Below are 24,343 nucleotides of genomic sequence, written 5' to 3'. Positions count from 1 at the left end.
GAAAAAGGAACCCTTGTGGACTGCTGGTGGGAATGCAGACTGGTGCAGCCACTGTGGAAAACAGTATGGAGTTTCCTCAAAAAATTAAAAATGGAACTCCCATTTGACCCAGTAATCTCACTTCTAGGAATATATCCCAAGAAATCAGAAACACCAATCAGAAAAGATACATGCACCCCTGTGTTCATAGCAGCACAATTTACAATAGCTAAGATTTGGAAACAGCCTAAGTGCCCATCAGCAGATGAGTGGATTAAAAATCTGTGGTACATCTACACAATGGAATACTATGCTGTGGTAAAAAAGAAAGAACTCTTACCATTTGCAATAGCATGGATGGACATGGAGAGCATTACACTAAGCGAAATAAGCCAGTTGGAGAAAGATAAATATCACATGATCTCACTCATTTGTGGAATATAGTGTAGTAAACAGAAATAGATTCAGAGACACAGAAGCATCAAACAGACTGTCAAACCTCAGAGGGAAAGTAGGGGAGAGTGGGGGGGAGGTAAGATATCAACCCAAGGACTTGTATGCATGCATGCATATAAGCCTAATCAATGGACACAGACAGTAGGAGGGTGAGGGCATATGCTGGGGGGTGGGAGTGGCTGGGGAAAGGTTAATGGGGAAAAAGGAGACATATGTAATACTTTAATCAAAGAATTTAAATTTAAAATAAATAAATTAATTAAATGTCTTACTATATATAAAAAAAGAAAATATAAAACTACTAGAGGCCCAATGCATGAAATTCATGCACTTGAGGGGTAGGGGGTCCCTCAGCTTAGCCTGTGCCCTCTCGCAGCCCGGGACCCCTCGGGGGTGTCCACCTCTCGATCACTGGGAAGAGTAGGTCTAAGCCAGCAGTCAGACATCCCTCTCACAGTCTGGGGCTCTCGCAGTTTGGGACCCCTCACTCCTTACCCCCCGCCTGCAGCCGAGGCGGCAGAGGCTCCCGCCACCGCAGCTGCACTCGCCAGCCGTGAGCCCGGCTTCTGGCTGAGCAGCATTCCCCCTGTGGGAGCACACTGGCCACCTGGGGGCAGCTCCTGCATTGAGCGTCTGCCCCCTGGTGGTCAGTGCGCATCATAGCAACAGGCCATTCTGCCCTTCAGTCGATTTGCATATTAGGGTTTTATTATATAGGATTACATAAAGATCTGAACTACAGTTGAATTTATATATCACTTAATTATTTCTAATTTAGAGTTGGGAACTGCTAGAATTATGTTACCATGTACTATCTCGTTTTTATCACTACTGGTATTATTATTTTTTCTAGGCTTAATAAATCCTTGATACAACTCACAAAATATGTAATTATTATGTTGTCATAAAAAGAAAGTATATAGTGATTTGAGATTGAGTAATCACATACCAAATTTTATTGAAACTTGTTTAAAATGCAGAAGAGATTTAAAGAAGATGCATTTATTTGAAAGCTTTGTGTTTCTATTTTGCTTCAAGGTTGACTATTCATTTCACAAGGCCCTTCAACATAAAAAGAAATGGGACACACAATTCCTGCCCTCAAATCCAGTGATGAGAATGAGCTTACTGATATACTTATAGAGCTTACTGATATACTTATACACTGAGTGGACAGATTATTATGATTTCTGAACGCATAATAATCTGGCCACTCAGTGTATATCCTATATAATAAAAGGCTAATATGCAAATTGTCCCCTCGACCAGGAGTTCAACCAGCAGGCAGGCTGGCCAACTGCCCATGTCCCTTCCCCCTGGCCAGGCTGGCCGGACCCCACCCATGCATGAATTCATGTACCGGGCCCTCTAATATATATATAACACACACACACACACACACACACACACACACACACACACAATGAGTGGCCAGATTATTATGCGTTCAGAGATCATAATAATCTGGCCACTCAGTGTATACTCTGGTATTCAACAAAATTTCATTAAAATTAGTTCATTCCTTTAAAAACCATCATGGAATAGGTAGACAAAAAGAAATGCATAGTAGCCAAGTTAAAACACAGACCTCAACTTACTGAGTCTATATTTCTTTAAATATGTTTTTCATAGAGAAAATGTTTAATGTAAACAAGACAGACCGTACCACCGCTATAATACACATTTTAAATGCAAATAATTATTCCTTTTCTGATTAGTCAAGCAGAAAAGGTTACAAAAAGAAAGGGAATTTATTTTACACGCTGCCTCCTTTCCTTCTGAAGGGACTTTTGGTGAATGCTTTCCTTTAGCGGGGCAGGCATCTCTGGCAGTACCTCTAAATGCCCTAAGTACCCTCAGGGAGGATGAGCATAGCACTGCTTCAGGTTTCAGATAGGCAAGTAATGGATGAAGGAAGAAAAAATGTAAGATGAGAAAAAAGGGGGAGAAAAAGTGGTAAAGAACAAAGAAATGTTTACATATTTATATATATAAAAAGCCAACAACCAGAACGCTGTAATGACTGGAATGACCAGTTGCTATGACGCCCACTGTGGCCAGCAAACTGGCACGATCAGGGGATGGGGCCAGCCGGCCAACCTCCTGCGGCCTCCCCCCCCCCCCCCCGCCCCCCAGCCAGCCCAGCCTGATCGGGCCCAATTGGGGCGGGTCAGCTGGCCAACTTCCTGCTGTCTCCTCCTCCTGACAGGCCTGGCCCCAATCTGCCCCGATTGGGGCCAGGCCGGCCAGACCCCACCCATGCACAAATTTGTGCAGTGAGCCTCTAGTTTGTTAATATTTAGCCTCATTCTGAAAAAGTATTTCAATAGCTTGTTTTAGGTAGGGGGAAAACAATTACTTGAGTTGCACTTATTATTTTCTACTTATGCTCTTGATATTCTCACCTCCATTACAGTCAGTTCTAACTCTTCTGTTAAAAATGCAAATTTGTTCCAAAGTGTGATATTATCAGGAAACATTTGAGTATAACACAAATTTCACATTTACTTATGTGAAGCTTCATTTATGAGAAATATTAGATCAATGCAGAAAACTGCACCCAGCTAAACAAATCTGCATAGGAATATACAAAGAGCATACATGCACTGTTCAAACAACTATCTATAAGCTACCTCCGTTTACCCCGTGTTATGAGCCACATCCAAGCACATCAGGTATTACAGAAAAGCTACCTTCTACCCCTTCATAGTAACTCACAAGCTGCTACCCTCTGATGCACACTTCCACAAGGAAACTTCTGGTATTTTTTAAGGAAAGGGGCCATGGCTGCTGTAGTATTTATGTATTACTATTTAATATGTGTAATACTGTGCTACCATTTTCATTAGGTTCCTATTTTTTGTGTGTCACTGGTTAAATTTGTCAGTGTGGTGCTTCTCATCCCATTGTTTCCATAAGCCCTGTGGTTTTCCTCGCACAGTTTGTATAGCACAGTAATTTTAGGAGCACATGCTGCATTACAACAGAATGGTGCTTTGTTTATAATCATTCCTGTCTCTATCAGGAATGTCCTTTTGCCCATTTCCTGCACTTAACTAGCTCCTTTGAGATCTGGTTCCTTCAGGAACGTTTTCCCTCACTTTCTCAGTCAGAAGTAACCTTTCTTTTCTCCACTGCACTTCTTAATCTCTGCTCTGTCTTATTCTGTTTTCTAGTATATTAATGAGTGAACATGTTGGCTTCCCCCATCCCGAGGGCAGGGACTTACCTTATTTGCATTTGTCATTGCCTCTTCCAAAAACTGTATCTTGCTCTGAAGGGCATCTATCTGACCTCTTTTAGCTGTGATTTGCTTTTGCATCCCCATTGCCACTTTCATAGCTGGGAAAAAAGAAACGAAACTCTGTCTTAGTTTTAAGTTTCTAAATTTTGAGAGGCTACTATAATGAGAAGGTTAAGCATTATGGGAAGGTGATAAGTAAGATTCTCCAAGGCACCTGGACAGTTTCACAACATTGAGGTATAACAATTTTCAATAATTACTCGGTTTTAAACTATATGTGTGTTTGTGTATATCCTATATAATAAAACCCTAATATGCAAATTGAGTGAATGGCAGAATGACCAGTGGAATGACCAGTAGCTATGATACGCACTGACCACCAGGGGAGCACTGCTCAGCTAGAAGCCAGGCTCATGGCTGGTGAGCGCAGCGGTGGTGGTGGGAGCCTTTCCTGCCTCCGCTGTAGGTGGGTGGTAAGGAGCGAGGGGTCCCGGACTGTGAGAGCACTGGACTGCAATAGGGGTGTCTGCTGGCCTAGGCCCGATCCCCCTGGGGTCCTGGACTGTGAGCGGGCACAGGCTGGGCTGAGAATCACCCCCCTCCCTGCACCCAGTGCATGAATTTCGTGCACTGGGCCTCTAGTGTGTGTGTGTGTGTGTGAGTGTGTGTGTGTGTGTGTGTGTGTGTGTGTGTGTGTGTATGATAATATTTTGTGATTTCCTTGTTACTGGTATTAATTTCATTGATGATTATAATTTGCCATATCTCCAATGGTAATAAATAATACTGACCAAATTCATACGTAGACGTAGGGAGTGGCTATAGGGTCAAGCCTTGGACTGACCTGTGGCAGGACCACAAACAAGTCCCAGCGTGGAGGGCAGAGCCCTCCTAGCATAATTAAGCTTAACCTTATAGTCATCCCTAGCTCCTTCCTAGGTAGCCAATGGGCTGTGGGAGGTGCAGCAAGTGCTGCCAAAACAAAGTGAAACTCATAAGAACATTGTAAACATGTTGACCTCTTCCTTTGTTTTGCTTTGTGTGCTCTGACCATAAAATAAAGCTTCGGTTTGCAGGCTGGGTCTCTCTGTGTCCTTATCCAGGCACTAGAGATCCACCCAGCCCCAGCTGTATTTTCTTGTCTGTCTTTTCTGATCCTTCACCTCACCGCCCCGCCTCAGGTTCACCCATGGCTATGCTGGTGCGGCACACTTACACATATAGGAAATACATACATAAAATATATAGTTATATAATAAATAATATATATATTTTTACTAAAGTATTTTTTCTAGAAACTCAGATTTCAAATACCACATAAGATATCTACTGTTAGTGTACTTTTAAAAGATTCCAGTGATCCCTAACCAGTTTAGCTCAGTGGAGAGAGCATCGGCCTGCAGACTCAAGGGTCCCAGGTTCGATTCCGGTCAAGGGCATGTACCTTGATTGCTGGCACATACCCAGTAGGGAATGTGCAGGAGGCAGCTGATCGATGTTTCTCTCTCATCAATGTTTCTAACTCTTTATCCCTCTCCCTTCTTCTCTGTAAAAAAAATCAATAAAATATATTTTTAAAAAATAATAAAAAAATAAAAGATTCCAGTGATATCACAAATCATTCATTTTTATTCCCATGGTTATTGTTATGTGCTTGGAATTCACTATTCTTTCAATAGTTAAATTGGCAGCATAAGCATAAATGTGATAATTTAGTAAAACTGGTGACAGAATGAGAATGCTTTGTACAGGTAATAGGCACTGAATACTTAGAATATGGCAGGCCACTGAAAATTTATATAAAGCTCCTCCTTGCTTGGAAATTCAAACACAGGCTCCCTATAGTCAACTGAGGAAAGAGGTTTGAAAATGCCACTGCTTTCAGTCAGGTCCAGTTATAGCTTAGAGATTAAACAGAAAAAGGAAAAAGTATCATTCTTTAAAAACAAGAATGCTAATGAATATAGTTCCTATAGCTAACCTGTCAAAAACAGGGTTATCAGAGGCACAGTAGAGTGATATGCTAATAGATAAAAAGTCTGACATCATTGGTTTACCACTATAAATAATTCTGGTCTGATTAAGTGGACCATGGTTGGCTTTCAAAGGTAATTTTCTTATATAAATCTTTTATATTTTAAGATAATTTTAATGAATGAAAATAGGCATTTGAATACAAATACAAGATTACCTGGGTAATTTAGTAATTATAATGTGACGGAGGCCCTTGTGGAGATGCCTGAGGGCCCCGAGGCAGGGACTCTATCTTGGGGGAGGGGACAGACCCCAAATGGGCCTCCTGAGTGACCTCTCCAAACCCCACCATTTTCTTGATGTGAACCAGCAAAGAAAGAGCTGAGCCTCTGAGAACCACACTAAATATGGAACAATTAAAAAATGTGTGTGCCGTCTTTGTGCAGGCGCCATGATAATCTTCTCTGTATCGTTCCAATTCTAGCATATGTGCTGCTGAAGCAAGCACAAAAATAAATCTTTTGCCATTAAAAATATTGAGAAATGGAAGAACGTAGACTTTACTTAGATAAATATTTATTTTTATAGTCAGCTAATACAGCCAAACCAAAAATATGAATGATATGCAACAGTAAACTTCTCTCTCTGAATTAATATGGGCAGCAAGGTAAAAAGGGAATAGGTTGAAGTGGTGAGAAGGACCCCTCATCCTAGCAGTTCAATTCCAGGGCTCCTTCCCAGGAATTGACAATTAGCCACAGATATATAGTTTATAGATAATGAACACATGAAAAATAAGGGGTAGAATGAAAATTATCAGTAACTTGTATTTATATCAACACAGCCTTAAAAACAATTAATTGGCATTTATAAGCATGGAAGTCTGTTAGAAATTATTGAAATAACTACAGGGAAAGATTCAGATACATAAGCACATGAAAATTCCCCTCCCCCCCCCAAAAAAAAACGAGTAAAAACTACTGCTCTATAGCACCCATCATTGATACCTGTTGCTATCTCTCTCACATCACATGGCACATGAAGAGATGACAGGCGATGTATCCAGGTTTGTGTTTTTAATAAATCTAGATCAGTGGAATTAAAAAAAAAATTGAATAGAGCATACCATGACCATCAGATCCTTCCATTGATTTCAATGTATTTCTTGTTTGTTCTAGTTCAGACTGTGCAGATTTTAATTGCATTTTCAGCTTATTTGTAGTAGTTTCCATTTCTTCACTTTTGTTTCGAAAATTCCTTTTTAAGACTTCGTAGTCCTCTGTAGAACATGATAGTCAATAATAGTTACTTTTTTCCTATCCCATTGTTATGAAGTATATCTTACTTGTAACTAATCCTATATAATAAAAGGCCAATATACGAATTGACTGAACAGTGGAACGACTGGTCACTATGACGTGTGCTGACCACTGGGGTGCAGACACTCAATGCAGGAGCTGCCTCCCACAGGAGGCGTGCCGCTCAGCCAGAAGCCCTGAGCCAGGCTCACGGCTGGCAAGTTCAGCGGCAGTGACAGGAGCCTCTCCCGCCTCCACAGCAGTGCTAAGGATGTCTGACTGTTGGAGTGAGCCTAAGCCATCAGTAGGACATCCCCTGAGGGCTCCCAGACTTGAGAGGGTGCAGGCTGGGCTGAGCGACATGCCCACCCTTGACTGCACAAATTTCGTGCACTGGGCCTCTAGTGATTACATAATTTTAGAACTTCATTTAAGTAAGAGACTTCATTTAGTTATATTGTGAATTGTTACAGACATTAAATGTATGTACACACAAAATTTCAGGTATCTGACTCTTTTTAAAATTGCTTTGGTGGATCCTCCTCCACTACCCACTTATTATTCACTGCTTTTCTCCCACCTGTGTAACTGACTCACATCTGTTTCACCTTATACCTTTTTTGGGGGGTTATCATACTCACTACAATAGATTTAACCATCATCTGTAGGTAGATAGATCTCCATGATACAATAAGTAACCTGAAATTATCATGTGTCTTATCTGAATTTTCATCTCCAGTAACTATCAAAATACCTGGCATGCATTTGTCATCCAAATACAAGAATACACATACACACTAAACTACCTATTTATATTTATACTAGAGGCCCAGTGCACAAAATTCATGCACCTGGGAGGGGAGGGGTCCCTCAGCCCAGACTGCACCCTCTTGCAGTCTGGGAGCCCTCAGAGGATGTCCAACTGACAGCTTAGGCCCATTCCCCACTGGGAGAGGGCCTAAGCCGTCAGTCAGACATCCTTAGCGCTGCTGTGGAGGTGGGAGAGGCTCTCATTACCGCTGCTGCACTGGCCAGCCGTGAGCCTGGCTTCTGGCTAAGCAGCACTCCCTCTGTGGGAGTGCACTGATCACCAGGGGGCAACTCCTGCATTGAGCATCTGCTCCCTGGTGGTCAGTGCATGTCATAGAGACTGATTGTTCCGCCGTTAGTTCTATTTGCATATTAGCCTTTTATTATATAGGATATTTATATATCATCAATAGATTTACATATATAGGAAACAGACAGAGCCAAGACCTCTTTGGTGAGATCTCTGTCTACCCAGACATTTCCATGTGGATGCCCTGGAACTTGTCTCCTACTGACTACATCTCACCCTCCTGCCCACAAACTTGCCCCTCCTTCCAGTTTCCCTCTCTCAGTTGTTGGTATCATTGTTTTCCCAATAATTCAAACTTAAAACCTGAACCCATACACAACCCCTCCAATCACTAAGTATTGTTGATTTCAATCTCCCAAGATATTCTGAATTCTTCCTTCTCTCATTCTTACTGCCATTGCCTTAGGTCAAGTTCTCATCATATTTTCCCGGGAACTCTGGGAACTCAAAAAATCCTCTTTGACTGGTTGGCCCCTGTCCCTTTAGTCTTGCCTTTCTGTATTTACTGCTGACACTCTTCTTCTAAAATGTAAATTTGATGACAACAATCTCTTACTTAGTGCCCTTTGCTGGCTCCACATTGTCTGGCTCTGCCTATCTATTCTGCCTCATTTCTTAGTCCTCATTCCTTCAGGCTTTTTACTCCAACAAATACTTCTGAGGTCACATTATGTTATTTCATGCCTTCATGGCTTTGCCCATAAGGGTCTCTCTGTTTGGATTGTCCTCCCATCTCTTTTTCACCTGCCAATTTCCTTTTCCCCCTTCAAACCTACACAGATGACACCTCCTGAAGGAGGCTGATTCTCTGCCCTCTTCTGCATCTGCACGCAGCACACACCCACTGTGCCCCAGCCACTGTACTGTAACCCATTCCATATAGTCTGACTACCAACTATCTGGGAGCCTTGTTAGATAGTTGTGTTTATAAGGCCTCTCTCAGTATCTGGCTTAGTAAATGCTCAGGAACCATTGACTCTGTGTGTGTATGTATGGTGTGTTAGTGATATGTTTGTGTGGTGTGTCTGTGTGTGAAGCAAATTATGCCTCTACAATACTATTTGTGAACAAGAAGTATTTCATTTTTAAATTTAAAGCCTTGGATTTTTCCTTTCATAAAATTTAAATAAGTTTGTTTACATATATTGCTTCATCATTAAACCTCTAATCAAGATATGTGACTCAAAGAACTCAGGGTTTCCACTTCTTTCACCCTTCTCTTGGAAATTCAGCAAAGAATTTTATGTACTCTGAGGACTGACTAAAAAGTACAGTTAATAAGTGCAAGATATGAAAGCTCTTCAAGGAGAAGTATCAGATTTCAGGCAATGAAATTCCTCCACTGGGGCCTCATAATTAATCCACATTTGTCACGTGGATGAGGAACTATTCTTTTGCAATAGTCCTAGTGTCTACATTGGACTTCCCTGATAGAGTGTTTTGTTTTGTTTTTGTTTGTTTTTTTAGCAGAATCTGAACTGAAGTGACATACCTGTAAGGCTGTTTAAGTCATTCCTACTAGACTTCACCTCGTTTAATAACTGATCTCTCTCCTGTTTGATGTCCTTCACTGCACGGAGCCGCTCAGAGCCTGCATTTACCAGCTTCACCTTTTCCAGCTCCAGGTCACTCACTCTGGCCTCCAGCTCTCGTATCTTTGAATCTTTTTTATCTTTTAAAATCTAAATATAGTAATAAATACAATGGGTAGAGTAAGAAATTAAAATTATGTACATATATAGTTATAACATGTTGTTTTAATATCCTATATATATAAATGGCTTTTCACTATTTGCCAGGACATTAAATTTGTGTTTTATTATAAAGTATCAATAAGGTAAGTGGGGAAAAAAAAAAAGCAATATTTTACCTTTTAACCTTAGTTGTCAATTCAGCATATAGTTGTGCCACTAGCCACATGTGACTACTGTGTACTTAAAATGTAGCTAATCTAAGTGGAGATGTGCTATAAGTGTAAAATATTCCAGATTTCAAAGGCTTTACATTTTTAAAAAATGTAAAATATCTTCATTTGTTATATTGATTGCAATATAAAAATATCACCATGTTGTGGATATATTATGTAAAATATGTTATTAATTTCACCTGTTTCTTTTTGCATGTCTACTAGAAACTTTAAAATCATATATGTGGTTCACATTACATTTCAAGTGAACAGAGGCAGCCTAGAAGCTTCTAAACAAATGCCATTTTAAAATAAAATTATTTTTGTCAAAAGAATTTCTACTGTTTGGTGTATATTTCTCCAAATATTGATATAGGTATAGATAGAAAAGTGTGGGTGTATTTTTTTCTTTGATTATACTTAATTTTTTTTTAAACTTACTCTTTTGGTCATCATATTGTCCCTTCAAATTAAGGCCTTTTGGCCTTAAATATAATCAGGCATACCTCATTTTATTGCACTTTACTTTATTGTGCTTCATAGATTTTGTGTTTTTTACAAATTGAAGACAAGATTACACCAGCAATAAGATTACAGCTTGCTTCATTGTGATACTTCACTGTGGTAGTCTGGAACCAAACCCATAATATCTCTGAGGGATACCTGTCATATTCACTCTTATACTGCACAGGATCAAATCCCAAGGTAGTGTTGCTCACAGGCAAGTTACTTAATGTCTCCATGTCTCAGTTTCCTCATCTGTAAAATTGGATAATAATGTGCCTACCTCATAAGGTTTTTGTAAAGATTAAATTGATTTATTTTTTAAAGTGTAAGAGTCACTAGGATTCTTCCATTTGTTTGTACTATTAACAATACTAGAAATTCATCTCTTTTCTTTAATAAGAAGGTGGAATAATAATCTTTTTTCCTCTAATATGTCCTGTAAACCTATTCTAAAGTTTTCATTGTAAGGGTTAACCATTAAGATGCCTTTAAAAGTTTCTTTCATGGTGAGTTTGGCCATTTAAAAAGTTCTTATGATATAATTAAGTAAAAGCTTAACACTAGAAAATTCTAATTTTAATGCAATAAACTTGTATATCTCCATAAGATAGATAATAATCTATAGTTGGCCTTATTTTTAGAATAAGGAAACTCTGGCACCTAAAGTTTATGTGAGATTTGTGCCTTGACTGGTTTGGCTCAGTGGATAGAGCGTCGGTCTGCAGACTGAAAGGTCCCGGGTTCGATTCTGGTCAAGGGCATAGACCTTGGTTGCGGGCACAACCCCAGCAGGGGGTGTGAAGGAGGCAGCTGATCGATGTTTCTCTCCCATCGATGTATCTGACTCTCTATCCCTCTCCCTTCCTCTCTGTAAAAAATCAATAAAATATATTTTAAAAAAATAAAAATAAAATAAAGTTTATGTGAGATTTGTGATTAGGGGGACTGGGTGAAAGTAGGGTCCAATGGTACGAACTTCCAGTTACAGGATAAATAAGTACTGGGGATATAATGTACAGCATGGTGACTATAGTTAACACTGCTGTATGGTGTAGTTGAAAATTGCTAAGATGGTAGATCCTAAAAGTCTCAGCACAAGGAGAAAAACATTGTTTTCTTTCCTTTTTGGTATCTATGAGATGATAAATGTTAATTAAATTCACTGTTGCAATCATTGCACAATAAATGTAAGTCATTATGCTGTACACCGTAAACGTATACAGTGCTGCAAGTCAATTACATCTCAATAACGGTAAAAGGAAAAAGAATTAATGGTATTTGATTTGTCTCCTATTAGTTACCAAGGTAGAGATACAGATGATACAAAACTTAGAAAATCAAATTTTTAAAAAACTCACTCAATAATTTAAAATTTTGATAACTATTTACTGAGTATCTGTTGGGTGAAAGGCACAAAGACATGGGGCAGGTGTACAAAGATGAATAAGATGTATACCTGCTTGAAGAAGTCTGAGTTTTACAGGGAAGAGGAGACACTGCTATTTAAACACACACACAGTGCAGTATAGAAAGCGATCCAGGTTATAATGGGTACAAGCAAAGTGAAATAAGATTTAGACAGAGAATGGAACAGGTGAAGGGAACTACTATTTCCTAAACATCTTCTACAGGTCAGGAACTAAGCTAAGTGTTTGATATAAAATTTCTCATTTAAGCTGCAAGTAGCCCACTAAGGTTATTGGGTTTTTGTTGTTTTGGTTTTGTTTTGTTTTACAGATTCAGTAAACAGTCCAGTGTTTTCCAGTTACTGAGTGGTGGGAGATGTGGTTCACATTTAGGTCTGTCTGAGGAGGGGAAAAAACGTTAAACTGTGGGATCAGGAAAAGCTTCATGAAGAAGCTGTGCATTTTCGGATTTTTTCTTTTGTATGGGTAGTTCTGAAACATTACTGGTCCACTCCATTTGGAATCTAATGAAAGTATGGCTCCTTTCCCACAAAAAACACACAGATGCAAATAGACACAAATAATTTCAAACAATTTCAGTGTCTACACACTGTCTTTACAAAACCCCTTTTCAGTAAATTAGGTCGTACTTATTCATGGGGGAAAGATACTTCAGAAGCTACACCACAAAAAAACTCTACAGACCTTGAGTTCCTGTAGTTCCAGCCTCCGATCATTAATCTCTTTCTCAAGCTGAGCTTTTTCTACTTGCATGGCACCGGCAGTTCGTCCATGCTGGCCCACCAGCTGCGTCATGTTTTCGATCTGTTGTCGCAAAATCTCGATCACCTTGTCCTTTTCGGCCATCTGGAGCCTGAGGGCCTCGCACTCCCCCTGCACGTTTCTGAGGTGATCCCCTTCGTTCTTCAGGTGCTGCAGCTCCTGCAGCTTCAGGTCGACCCGGGAGCGCAGCTTGGTGATCTCCGCATTGGTGGCCTCAATGGCTCTCTCTTTTTCCTGGAGGGAAGCGGTCAAGTCCGACACGGTCCTCTCGGAGCTCTCCAGGGTCATTTTCTTGGCTGTCAACTCTTCTACGACTTTGCGGAGCATCTCTTTGGTGGATTCAAGCTGAGCGGTCAAGGAGGACACTTTTTCTAGGCTTTCGTTCTTTCCTTGAATTGCTGCCATCTGATTGTTAAAGAAAAACGAATTTCATGGATTTGGGCAGATAGGCAGTGGTAACCTCAAGAGATATAACAAGTTAACTGAAAATCATTCATCGGATAATAATTACTTAGACCAACTCAAATCATTTTGCTCTCAGAACTCCATATAGATCATAGACTGACATGTATTAATTACACCAAGGTGGAGAGGCCTTGATTAAATATTAATGTTCCTCCAAAATGGTTTTCTAGTGTGGGGATCTTAGGAAGATCCCTCTGAGGAGTTTTTTGTACCAATTTAAATTAAGTTAATACTGGCAACAGGGGGAAGTGTGGTAGGATTGTAGATAACTGCCTTTTCTATTTCCCATCAATCTGCTCTTTAATTCTACCTCTTAGGGAAAAGTGAATAATAGCTTTTATCCAACATACATTCACATTCATGGGTCCTTGTTAGGAAAAGAGTAAGATTCTAAATTCTAATCGCTTCTTTTCATCTTTCTTCTTTCCCAGATTGGGCCAGGCCAGGGGTCCTCAAACTTTTTAAACAGGGGGCCAGTTCACTGTCCCTCAGACCGTTGGAGGGCTGGACGATAGTTTAAAAAAAACTATGAACAAATTCCTATGCACACTGCACATATCTTATTTTGAAGTAAAAAAAACAAAACGGCAAAAACACGCGCATGTGGCCCGCGGGCCGTAGTTTGAGGACGCCTGGGCCAGGCAATAGGAAGATGGCTTTGCTGGGTCTAAGCCCCTTTGGTTTGCTGTCACATTTGGGAAGGTTACATCTGTGGGTGCTTTTTATGTCTCTGTGGCAGTAAGTGGCAATGGAACCATGTCCTCCCAGTGCTGAGGGGCCACACTCCTAGCAGAGTGCCCCATATCTCCCCACCGTGCACTGACCTGGAGTGCACCGTCCTGTGTGTAGCTCAGTCTCAATCCGCGTGGAGAAAAGTAAAAACAAAACCAGAGGTTTCTCCTAGAAACCTTCCACTCGGCGGTTCCTAATTCTCCCTATGGTTTGATGCTTTTCTGAAATAAGCAATTATTAGGGTACCAAATTCTAGGTGAAAAAGGCAACTGGACGGGAGTTTCATTACTCAACAATGGACAAAAATGAGAAAAAGCTTAGCACTTTAAATTTAATAGTGGTCAAAAATATTGCTCAAAGAAGCCACAGCTCTACTTTAGAGCTATTTTAGGTCCATACATGTGTGTGTTTTTTTAAAGCTTTACCAATGAGACATAAAATACATCCTCCCCTCACCCCCAAGAGGCGTTTGGAGAAGCTGTCCCGTGTCCTGCCTGACCTGCCGTTCCATCTGGCCCTGGCACTCGCTCTTCATGGCCTTGAGGAGCGCTTCCAGGCGCTGCACCTCCATGTTCCTGTCGTCCAGCTCCCGCCGCAGGTGGTCAATGGTGATGCTGTTGCCGGTGTCCCGGTCCCACAGACGCTTGTTCTGCTCCTTCTCCAGACTCAGCTCCTTCTCTCGCTTATGGAGATCAGCCTGCAAGAAGTGAGGTGTGCTTACCCCTTAGTAGCAAATAATAAAAATAAAACTCTATGTTCCTTATGTCATCTTTGGAGTTTTTATGTGATTTGAGAATACTTTGATTTTGGAATTAGATTCCTTTTTAATAGCTAGATTATGAACATTTCCTAGAAAAATAAATTGACATTTTGCTTACTTGTAATTTTTAGCATTACAAGTAAATCTCAATGGACTGGACCCCAAATAATATGTAATGAAAAGGAAAACACAGTAGATTTTTAAAGTTATCTGTTTTTAAGTTTTGAATTTTCTAACGAAGATATTATGTTTCACATCAAGTGTGTTCCTGTAATAAGGAAATGTTTAAAAGGTTGAGGGAATAGCAATAGTCATTTGGATTACTGATTCAGAAATGCAGACTAGTGTCCTGTACTAGGATTGGAATAGCAGTTGGGCTGTGAATATAATTACCTCCCTCTTCAGTTACTAACAAAAATACATTCTATAGAGTGTTATCTACTGTTAGCAAAAACTCAACAGAGTAGGAGAAACAAGGACTCATAGCTCCTAAGGGACTTATCACCCAAAGAGAAAGATAAGAGACACAAATAACTGGAAGTGGTTTTTCATTAGAGACAGAGCTAAGGACTAGCTGAGAGAAATCACTAAGGAGATCAAAATGCTTTGATCTGGACCTTGGGGACAGTTTGGAGATGCAGAGATTAGGAAGAAGGAACTGGAAGGGGAATTTGCTTGGAGCGCTGGGTGTATATAGAGAAAGGATTGGAAACAGGCAATAGGAGGGAAAGAAGAGAAAGATTATCCCCATGTCTGGAGCTTTGCACACACAGTTGCCAGCTCTACCTTTGGCGATGCTCACGTCCCGTGTCAGCCTAAGAAGAATGGAGCTACCAGCGGAGAGCACTGTTCCCTAGAATGGGGTTGGCGAGTAAGAGAGAACTGTCTTCTACTGTCCCGCTGGATCACACAAAGGGGTACCAAACATTTCCTTCTCCCCAATTTCTCAGCCTATAGAACCTCTAACAGAGGCTGGTTTACAATGATCAGAGTTCCCTTTTCGTTCTTTAAAAAATAGTTAACCTAAATTTCCATTCAAATTTTCTATATACATAATTTGTATGTGTTTTAAATGTTATTTTGCTTTAAAATGAACACTTAACACTACTTCAGTTTAGCAGAATGTAGTATCTAGTTGAAAACTATGGTTCTTTGAAGATCAGCTTCACTTAACATTTAAGCCATGACAGTTCTACTTAAGAAGAAAAAGGTAAAATGTAGAATATTATATTTTATATGCAAAACTTGAATAATTTTATATGTATGCACAAATATTTTCTGAAAATTGTAATTTTATAAATGAAACTAGTTTTGTGAAATATTTTGGTGAAAAACTTCCCAGAATTAATGTCAGTCATATTTTAGAGCATAATCTCACCAACAGCTTTTGAAGTTGGTCGTCCAAATTCCCAGATTCCTGACTGAACTGGTCGCGCTCTGTCCGCGCTTCAGTTAGCTCTGAGTTGGCAAGGACCAGCTGCTTCTCCAGCTCTTCTATCTGAGAGGGAAGCACAAATCAAGCACTCTGACGGCGTCAGTGGGCAACACAAAACAAATAGAGCATTCAGAAAGCGAATATTACTTAGGGGGCAAAAATAAAACTTTATTGTGATATGGTTTGCAAAGTTTTCTAAACTTAAGATCTACGTAGAATTTGGCTAAATAAAATTAGCCAAATGAAACATTCAAAATTTAGCTTCTGTGAATAGGTGTTCTATCATTTGCTATTTAAGGAAGCTTGATGTGGCATAAATATATCAAGCCTACATAAATGAAATGTATTATAGTTAGAAGAACTAATTTGCTGCAGAAATCAGCGTGTCAGTAATAAAAGGCTTTGAATATAAAATAATGAGTGGCAACAAGTTTTTTGTTACTGTCATTATTATATAGTCACTCTATTATGAAAGGGTGACTTTATATATTATATTAATATATTTTTATACATATTATATATTCCCATCCTAACTTTCTTTATAAAATGAGATAAACACTAATTTTAAAGGGTTGTTACAGGTGTATTTTTTCCACACAGACAGGGCAGCTGTTTGATCTGTGGACCATGAATTTCTATGACCTGCTGGAAGGCCCATCACTGTTAACAGTCTGTAGGCTAAGAGGTTTAAATCTCAGAGGATGGAGACTCAGCTTAGATTTTAGTTGAGCCACAGAAATTCATAATTTAATACTGAGATATTAAACTGATAAGGACATGTTGCTACTTAGTGTTATGTGATGTTAGCTGATCTTCAGTGTGATACTACAATACTATTTCATCATCTACTTTCCAGCAATAAGACATCTTTCATGTCTGCACTAATACTACTAGCATATGTTTCTTCTTACTTCTAAGGCATCTATTCAACAGGCTTCCAAAACTTCTATGTCAAGAATAAAACTTACTGATGGGTTTGGATGGTACACTGTGATTAAACCTTCTTAGAGAACATATGAGCAAGACTAACTTTTTCTTGATGACTATTTTTACCTAGACTAGGTTCATTTAAGATCTTCATTTATTAATTCTACACATACTTATTAATCATATTATACACACATAATGTAACTATGTCATTGATAAATGAGTATGCATACACAGAAGTTATATATCTTTATCTACACATACACACACACACACACACACACACACACACACACACACATATATATATGACTTAAGAAAATACTGATATAGGATTATCAAACAGTTTCATATTTACCTACAGAGTAGTATCACAGCCTACAGAAATTGGAATGTAAATTTTAATATTTACATTGGATATATTTTAAAATTTTGTTTTAACTTAGATTGTATGTTATATATAAAAAGTATTTCACAAGAATTAGGTATATATAAAATATTAGGATATGGATAGAAACGTGTTGATAGATTCTAATAATCCTATAAAGTACTTTCACCCTTGTGCTCCTACGGGGCATATATAGAAAAAAGCCCCAGAACTCAACCTCTGTAGCACAAATAGCCTCCTAAGGAAAATGAATGAATAATACCAGTTTATATAATCTCCTCAGTTCTATTATTAGGAAAGACTAAGTTAGCACACACTTAATACAGGTACTAGGAATACTTAGGGGAAAAAACACTAGCTTTTACTTTGGGTCAACAGATGTGATCAGAGAGTCAATGTGATCAGGCTAAGAGTCAAACATCTTAAGTTCTGATCCAGGTTCTGTCACATAACCTCTTTGAGTCTCAATTTTTTTCATCTATAATTTGAAAAGATATTCCTGATGATCTTTCAAATTCCTTTCAATTCTTCTTCTAAATACTTTTTCACATGAGAAGAACAGTATTGATAAAGCTAAAATTCTATATTTCCCATCTATCTTTGGGAACAAAATACAATAAAATAAACCATATATTGAGCTATAAATTTAATAAGAACACTTTCGACTTGAAAAGTTACTCATATGACTAAACCATTTTCCACTCATAGCTAGCCTGGCACAAAACCCTTTCTATCATTGAGCATAGTATTTGTACGTATATGTTCTTTAAAAGCTTAAATTAAAACTTGTTATTTTATGTCTGTTTTCATTTTAAAAATATTTGGATGACCATTTGATAACATCAAGTAGATGATAAAATGTATGAGACCAAAACTAAAAGAGCCAAGTCTTATCTTTCCATCTAAGGTTAAGTATCGGCAGTTCCTCCAGACCCCTGCAGGAACATTTGGTAGTTGTCAGTACTGACTCAGCTGCTATAGCTCTGCTTTTACCTTTCACTTTTTAGAATAAAAATATTTATATTAATCAATCAATCAAAAAGGTGAATGGAGAGTGAAAGGGGAAACCATTGATGTAGCAGCTGAGCTGATACAAACAGCTGTAAAAAAACAACAACACTATAAAGAAAGCCTTTTAAAATGTCCATAATAAATACTGACATCTGAGATGTATTAAAGGTTTTTTTTCTTCTTTTCTTTTTAAATAGCAGCACTGGTTTTCCCTTTCACCATCTATTAATCTCTTAGTTTTTGATCACTGGCCAAATAAGTACTGGGGTCTCATTCTAATCGTTCAGTGATTTTAGAGATATTACCAATCATATCGAATTGGATCTTTTGTTTTCTGTGCTCAAAACAACACAGATGCGGGATAATAAGGGGTGCTGCAGGTCAGCACGAGGTGCATTGGCAGAACTATGCAAAGAGGTTTGCACAGAATCTTCCTGCCCAGTATACAACTCCAGCCAGTGCTACTAAATCTTTGCTTTTTGAGTATGAATTTCAGCCCCAAATGCTTCCAAAGTAGGAAAAATCAGCTTATAATCAAGATTATGAGGTATTTTTGTTGTAAAAAAGCGAAAGTTAAGAGTAAAGCCAAATCTACAGAGCCAATAGTGACAGCTTCTACTGGTCCAAATTCGTAAAGGGGAATTCTGGAGGCTCTCCTAAAATAGAAAGAGAAGAATAGAAAAAAGCATTACAGTAAAACACTTTTGTAAGCTACAAAAGCTATGTCTAAAATTTTCTTCAAAACACAATTTCTATTTTTATCAATATGAAAATACTTTTGTTAATCTGAAAGAAACAATGTCCTCCTAAACAAGTTTTCTCATAATTTATGCATTCTAGTTGGAAAAGTTTTATTCAGACCTGTCATGTCATCAATTTTTTTTAATGATAAATACTTTTTATCTGAATGAATATGGCCTCAGGAAAAAATGCTAATACTGCTTCTCATAAAATATCTTGATATATAATATATACACACACTTATAAATTTCTTTTTCAATAAGTCTCATTTTTAATCACAACTTTTATGTATTATTTTCTTTGACGCTTTTTTCTTTATTGTTATTTGACAGTATATACTAAAATGTGCACTGAAGCAGTGAAAAATCAAATAGATTTTAAAGTTTTAATAGGCTTTAATATGTAAAGTCAAGGTACATGAAAATAAATTAAACAGAAGAATCTGTGTTTTTTAGATTCTATATTCAATTCATTATAACAAAAACAGGTTATAACAACATTTTTCATGACCCCAAAATGCAATCCTATTTATAAGTTGTTTGATCTTCTTAGCTCAAACCATGCACTAATGCTTCTCAGGCCAGAATATGTTCCAATCTCTATGAACATGGCAGGATAACCATCTCTCAGTGTTCCCTGTCTAAAGGCAGTTACTATTAAGAAACTCGAGTTACCCATCAATTAGGTGCCAACTAAATTAGATTCAAAATGCTGCATTATAAATCTCAGTGGTCTGGGTTAAATTAATTAATCAGATATGCCCCCTTATTTCTATTAACGTTGACTGTTTAAGATTGTCAAAATTTCTGTTTACATTAGAACAAAATAAGACAATAATTCTAATATCATGTTTGTGTCTATATGACCTCAAAACATTCATACAAGTTCATCCCGTCATTTATCTGGATGTTTATGCTTGCTTTTACAATGCCAAAGAGATGTTTATAAAAACTCAGAAACTATTTTTGGATTATTTAGATGTATATTTTAGTATTTGCTAAAAGTTTCCACCATGCCCGTTTTGGAATTGAGCAGTATGATGTTATGTATCAGTCTGTATGCATATTAGCTTATGAAGGGATACTTTCTCTAAGACATTACAATGGAAAGCTACAGCAAATCATGTAAGAAAAAAAAGAGTTTTATTTAATACTTCATGACTTTTCAAAGGGTTTCATTTGTCAATAAATAATGAACATTTAATCTGTTCAAAGTGACTTGAGTAGTGATAAATAACAGCTATTGTACTGGATATAACACAACAAGGATCCTATTTCCTCCCTAGCTGTCATATTGTCAGCGCTCAGTTCTGCCAATGTGCCGTCCTCATCTAGAGGATCCAAATCTCATAACTGAGATTCTATAGTTTCATATTACTCTTTATTGTTTAGACTTTAATAAAGTCATATCTAAATTTTCCATTCTTATTTTAGCTATGCCACTGGAAATTAAGGTCAAGATCTTCTATTACATGCTTGAATCAGAGAAACTAGGAGAAACAGCCCCCTCCTGTGGCCAGCACAGAGGTGACAGTGGTAATTAAATGAAAGGGTGCTCAAAAGAAGGCAAATGGTGGAATAATCAGTGCTACAATATTAAATTGCCTCTTCCCATAAGAAGATTTTTTTCTTGAACTGTTATCCTGTAGAATTGGGTAATTTTATAAAGGAAATCTGACATCTTCCTTATACTCTATGTTTTCCCAATAACCTAGGGTGTGAAAAATTGCTAAAAGTGATGGTTATAACTATATAGGTTCTCTTATAGGTGGGATGACTATGTATGGAATGTATCTTCCAAACTGGGACACTTTGGAGACAAAGGTGGAATTCTCACAACCCAGGACACTGGGATAGCAGGTGTAAATTGGGACTGTCCCAGGCAAACAGGCATGTATTTGGTCACCCTTCTCACAGGAAAAAAGAACACGTGCTTCTCTGAATGGCAGCTCTTTGATTGTTTTATAGAGTCTCTACTGTGTTATAAATGCTTGAAACTAATAAAAACCTAAGATCTAGAAAATGGTTGATAATGATAATGAACACTTCTCTTTAGCTATGAAACGTGAGAGAAAACAACAATATAAAACATCAATGAAAAAAAAAAGAAAAGGAAAAAAGGAAGAAAAATCAATAAATAAGTAAAACATTAATGAATATCTGGTTTTAAGAGGAATTGTATAAAGAGAGATGAAGAATTATGTAGGGAGCAGTTATAGGGTTAAGCCTCGGACTGACCTGCTGGCAAAGTCACAAACAAGTCCCAGCTTGGAGGGCACAGCCCTCTAAGCATAATTAAGCTTGATCTTGTGACTGCTCCCTAGATCTTTCTTGGGTAGCTAGTGGGCTGTGGGAGGGGCAGCAAGTGCTGCCAGAACAAGTGAAACTTACAAGAACATTGTAAATTACCTTGTTTGCCCCTGACTATAAATAAAGCATCAGCTTTGCAGTCTGGACCTGTTCTGTGGCCTCAGCCAGGCACAGAAGATCCACCTAGACTCAGCTTATTCTCTTTGTCTGTCTTTTTCTTCATCCTTCACCAGCCCTCCCTCAGGCTCGCCAAACCCTTGGCTGTGCTGGCATGGCACAGAATTAACTTCCTAGTTATTTTTTATTTAGACTAATCTTAAAGTTAATTCAGTCTTCTAACTGCACAGTGATGAATAAGTAGGAGTGCAAGTAAGAGAGGAGGTAGCCCCTAAAGAACCAAGTGGTAAGAGGAGAGCAGCTGGTACTGAACCAGCATATGCCAAAGCTAAGCTTTGTAAAAGCAAATAAAAGAGCCTTAGACTTAATTTATTTTTTAGAAAACTTAGAGTATGCAAAAACATTTTTCTAAGATGAATTAATGTGAGCAAACAATTAAAATAAAAATTAGTTGGCATCCATCTTATAAAGTGTTTTTAATTTGAAATGATAACTTTGATTTCTCATTTTAAAATAAACTATCAACACTATATAATTGATTCTGTGTATAATAACCTCTGGAAGCGGAGAAGCAAAATCTAAACTCACCTTGTCTTCATACATCCTTTTGGCTTCCCTTAATTCAGAACGGAGCTGAGAAACAGTAGATTCCAGTTCACTGAGTTGACGCATATACATTGAATTTTGGTTTCTTGCTTGTTCTCTAAGAAGGGTTTACAGGGGGAATAAAATCAAAGAGCAAACTAAGAATAAGTGTGATACCTAAGCATACTCTAGATTTTAGATACTTTCACTAGCTATTTTACATGGCATTATTAAGCTGATTATCTTTGTTTTCCAAAATTGCTTATTTAAAGCTCAAAAATGCATTGATAGGGGAGGGCCAAGATGGTGGTAAACACAGTACTCACAACCTCCCACAACCACATCAAAATTTCAGCGAAACCACAGAACAACCAGACTTCAGAACCACCTGAAATCTGGCGGAATGGAAGCCCTACAACTAGAGAATTAATGAAGCTGCATTGAGACTGATAGGAGGGGTGGAGGCACAGAACAGGCTGTTCTGAAACCTACTTGTGGCATTTTTTTAAATTGGGAGGGATATCTTGGCTGCAGAGGCCTCCCATAAGGAACAAGGGGTCCCAGCTCAATTGAAGCAAGTCCTGTTCCATAGAGATGTCTCCTGCACATCAACTCTTCCATGTAATTGAGTTGGCCCACACAGCTGACTGGCCTGGGGATCAATCCCTCCCAGTGATGCCAACAACAATCAAGACTCAACTACAACAAAACAGTACACACAGCCCACACAGGGGTACTCCTAGACTGCCCAGCTCAGGTGATAGGAGGCTGAGCCACTGGGTTCTATAAGACATCTACAACACAAAGCCACTCTACCAATTCCAAGAGACATAGCAGCTATACATAATACATAGAAACAAACACAGCAAAGCAGCCAAAATGCAGACAAAGAATCATGTTGCAAATGAAAGAAGAGATCTCCAGAAAAAGAACTAAATGAAATGGAAGCAAGAAAACTACCAGATATAGAGTTCAAAACAATGGTTATAAGAATGCTCAAGAAACTTAATGAGAACTTCAAGGAACTTAGTGAGAACTTCAACAACATAAAAAAGGACCAGTCAGAAGTATACACTAATTTAAATGAAGAATAATTTTCAGGGAATCAACAGTAGAGTAGAGGATGCCAAAAATCAAATCAGCATTTGGAATATGAGGAAGCAAAAAACACCCAATCAGAACAGCAAAAATAAAAAAAGAATCCAAAAATATGAAGAAAATGTAAGGAGCTTCTGGGACAACTTCAAATGTACCTATATTCACATCATGCGGGTGCCAGAAGGAGAAGAGAGGGACAAGAAACTGAAAACCTATTTGAAAAATAATGACAGCAGACTTCCCCTATCTGGTGAAAGAAACAGACATACAAGTCCAGGAAGCACAGAGAGTCCCAAACCAGATGAACCTAAAGAGACCCACACCAAGACACATCATAATTAAAATACCAAAGGTTAAAGACAAAGAAAGAATCTTAAAAGCAATAAGAGAAAAGCAGTTAGTTACTTATAAGGGTGTGCCCATACGAATGTCAGTTGATTTCTCAACAGAAACTCTGCAGGCAAGAAGGGAATGGCAAGAAATATTCAAAGTGATGAAAAGCAGGGACCTATAACCAAGATTACTCTACCCAGCAAAGCTATCATTTAGAATTGAAGGTCAGATAAAGAGCTTCACAGACAAGAAAAAGCTAAAGGAGTTCATCACCACTAAACCATTATTACATGAAATGTTAAAGGGTCTTCTTGGAGAAGGAGAAGAAGGAGAAGGAGGAGGAGGAGGAGGAAGAAGAGGAGGAGGAAGAGGAAGAGGAGGAGGAGGAAGGGGAGGAGGAGAAGGCATGAAAAATATGAACAATAAAATGGCAGTAAATACATATCTATCAGCAATTGAATCTAAAAAATCAAAATAAATAAACAAGGAATCTAATGAACAAAATAAACTGATGAATAAAATAGAACCAGAAGCATGGAAACAGACTGATGAATCTCAGAGGGAAGGGGAAAGGGAGGGGAGCAGGAAGAGATTAACTAAAGAATTTATATGCATATATGTATTACCATGGGCACAGACAATAAATAGCGTGGTGAAGGCCTGGGGTGGGGTGGCATCCAGGTGAAGGGGGGCAATGGGGAGGGGAAAGGGGGGGACATCTGTAAAACTCTCAACAATAAATAATTTAAAAATTAAGATTAAAATTAAG

At 38.4% G+C, this 24,343-nt stretch overlaps 1 protein-coding gene and 1 non-coding gene across 2 annotated transcripts in view; both read right to left on the bottom strand.

Annotated features, from left to right (window-relative positions):
* Positions 1 to 24,343, bottom strand: part of CCDC158 (coiled-coil domain containing 158) — a 68,797-nt gene that overhangs the window by 30,042 nt on the left and 14,412 nt on the right. Inside the window, exons 8-14 of the mRNA XM_028148424.2 lie at positions 22,147 to 22,261; positions 16,009 to 16,128; positions 14,370 to 14,567; positions 12,596 to 13,078; positions 9,564 to 9,753; positions 6,780 to 6,932; positions 3,665 to 3,777 (exon numbers count right to left, since the gene is read on the bottom strand). Of these exons, the coding sequence (XP_028004225.1) occupies positions 3,665 to 3,777; positions 6,780 to 6,932; positions 9,564 to 9,753; positions 12,596 to 13,078; positions 14,370 to 14,567; positions 16,009 to 16,128; positions 22,147 to 22,261 (1,372 nt within the window). The remainder of the gene's footprint in view (positions 1 to 3,664; positions 3,778 to 6,779; positions 6,933 to 9,563; positions 9,754 to 12,595; positions 13,079 to 14,369; positions 14,568 to 16,008; positions 16,129 to 22,146; positions 22,262 to 24,343) is intronic.
* On the bottom strand, positions 6,055 to 6,161 carry LOC114232280 (U6 spliceosomal RNA). The gene has a single exon (XR_003618319.2). It is a non-coding gene; the product is annotated as a U6 spliceosomal RNA (small nuclear RNA).

The sequence above is a fragment of the Eptesicus fuscus genome, chromosome 2, assembly GCF_027574615.1.
Source record: "Eptesicus fuscus isolate TK198812 chromosome 2, DD_ASM_mEF_20220401, whole genome shotgun sequence".
Classification (NCBI taxonomy): Eukaryota; Metazoa; Chordata; class Mammalia; order Chiroptera; family Vespertilionidae; genus Eptesicus; species Eptesicus fuscus.
Note: the sequence above shows the minus strand (reverse complement) of the source record. Positions and strands in the feature narration are given on the sequence as shown.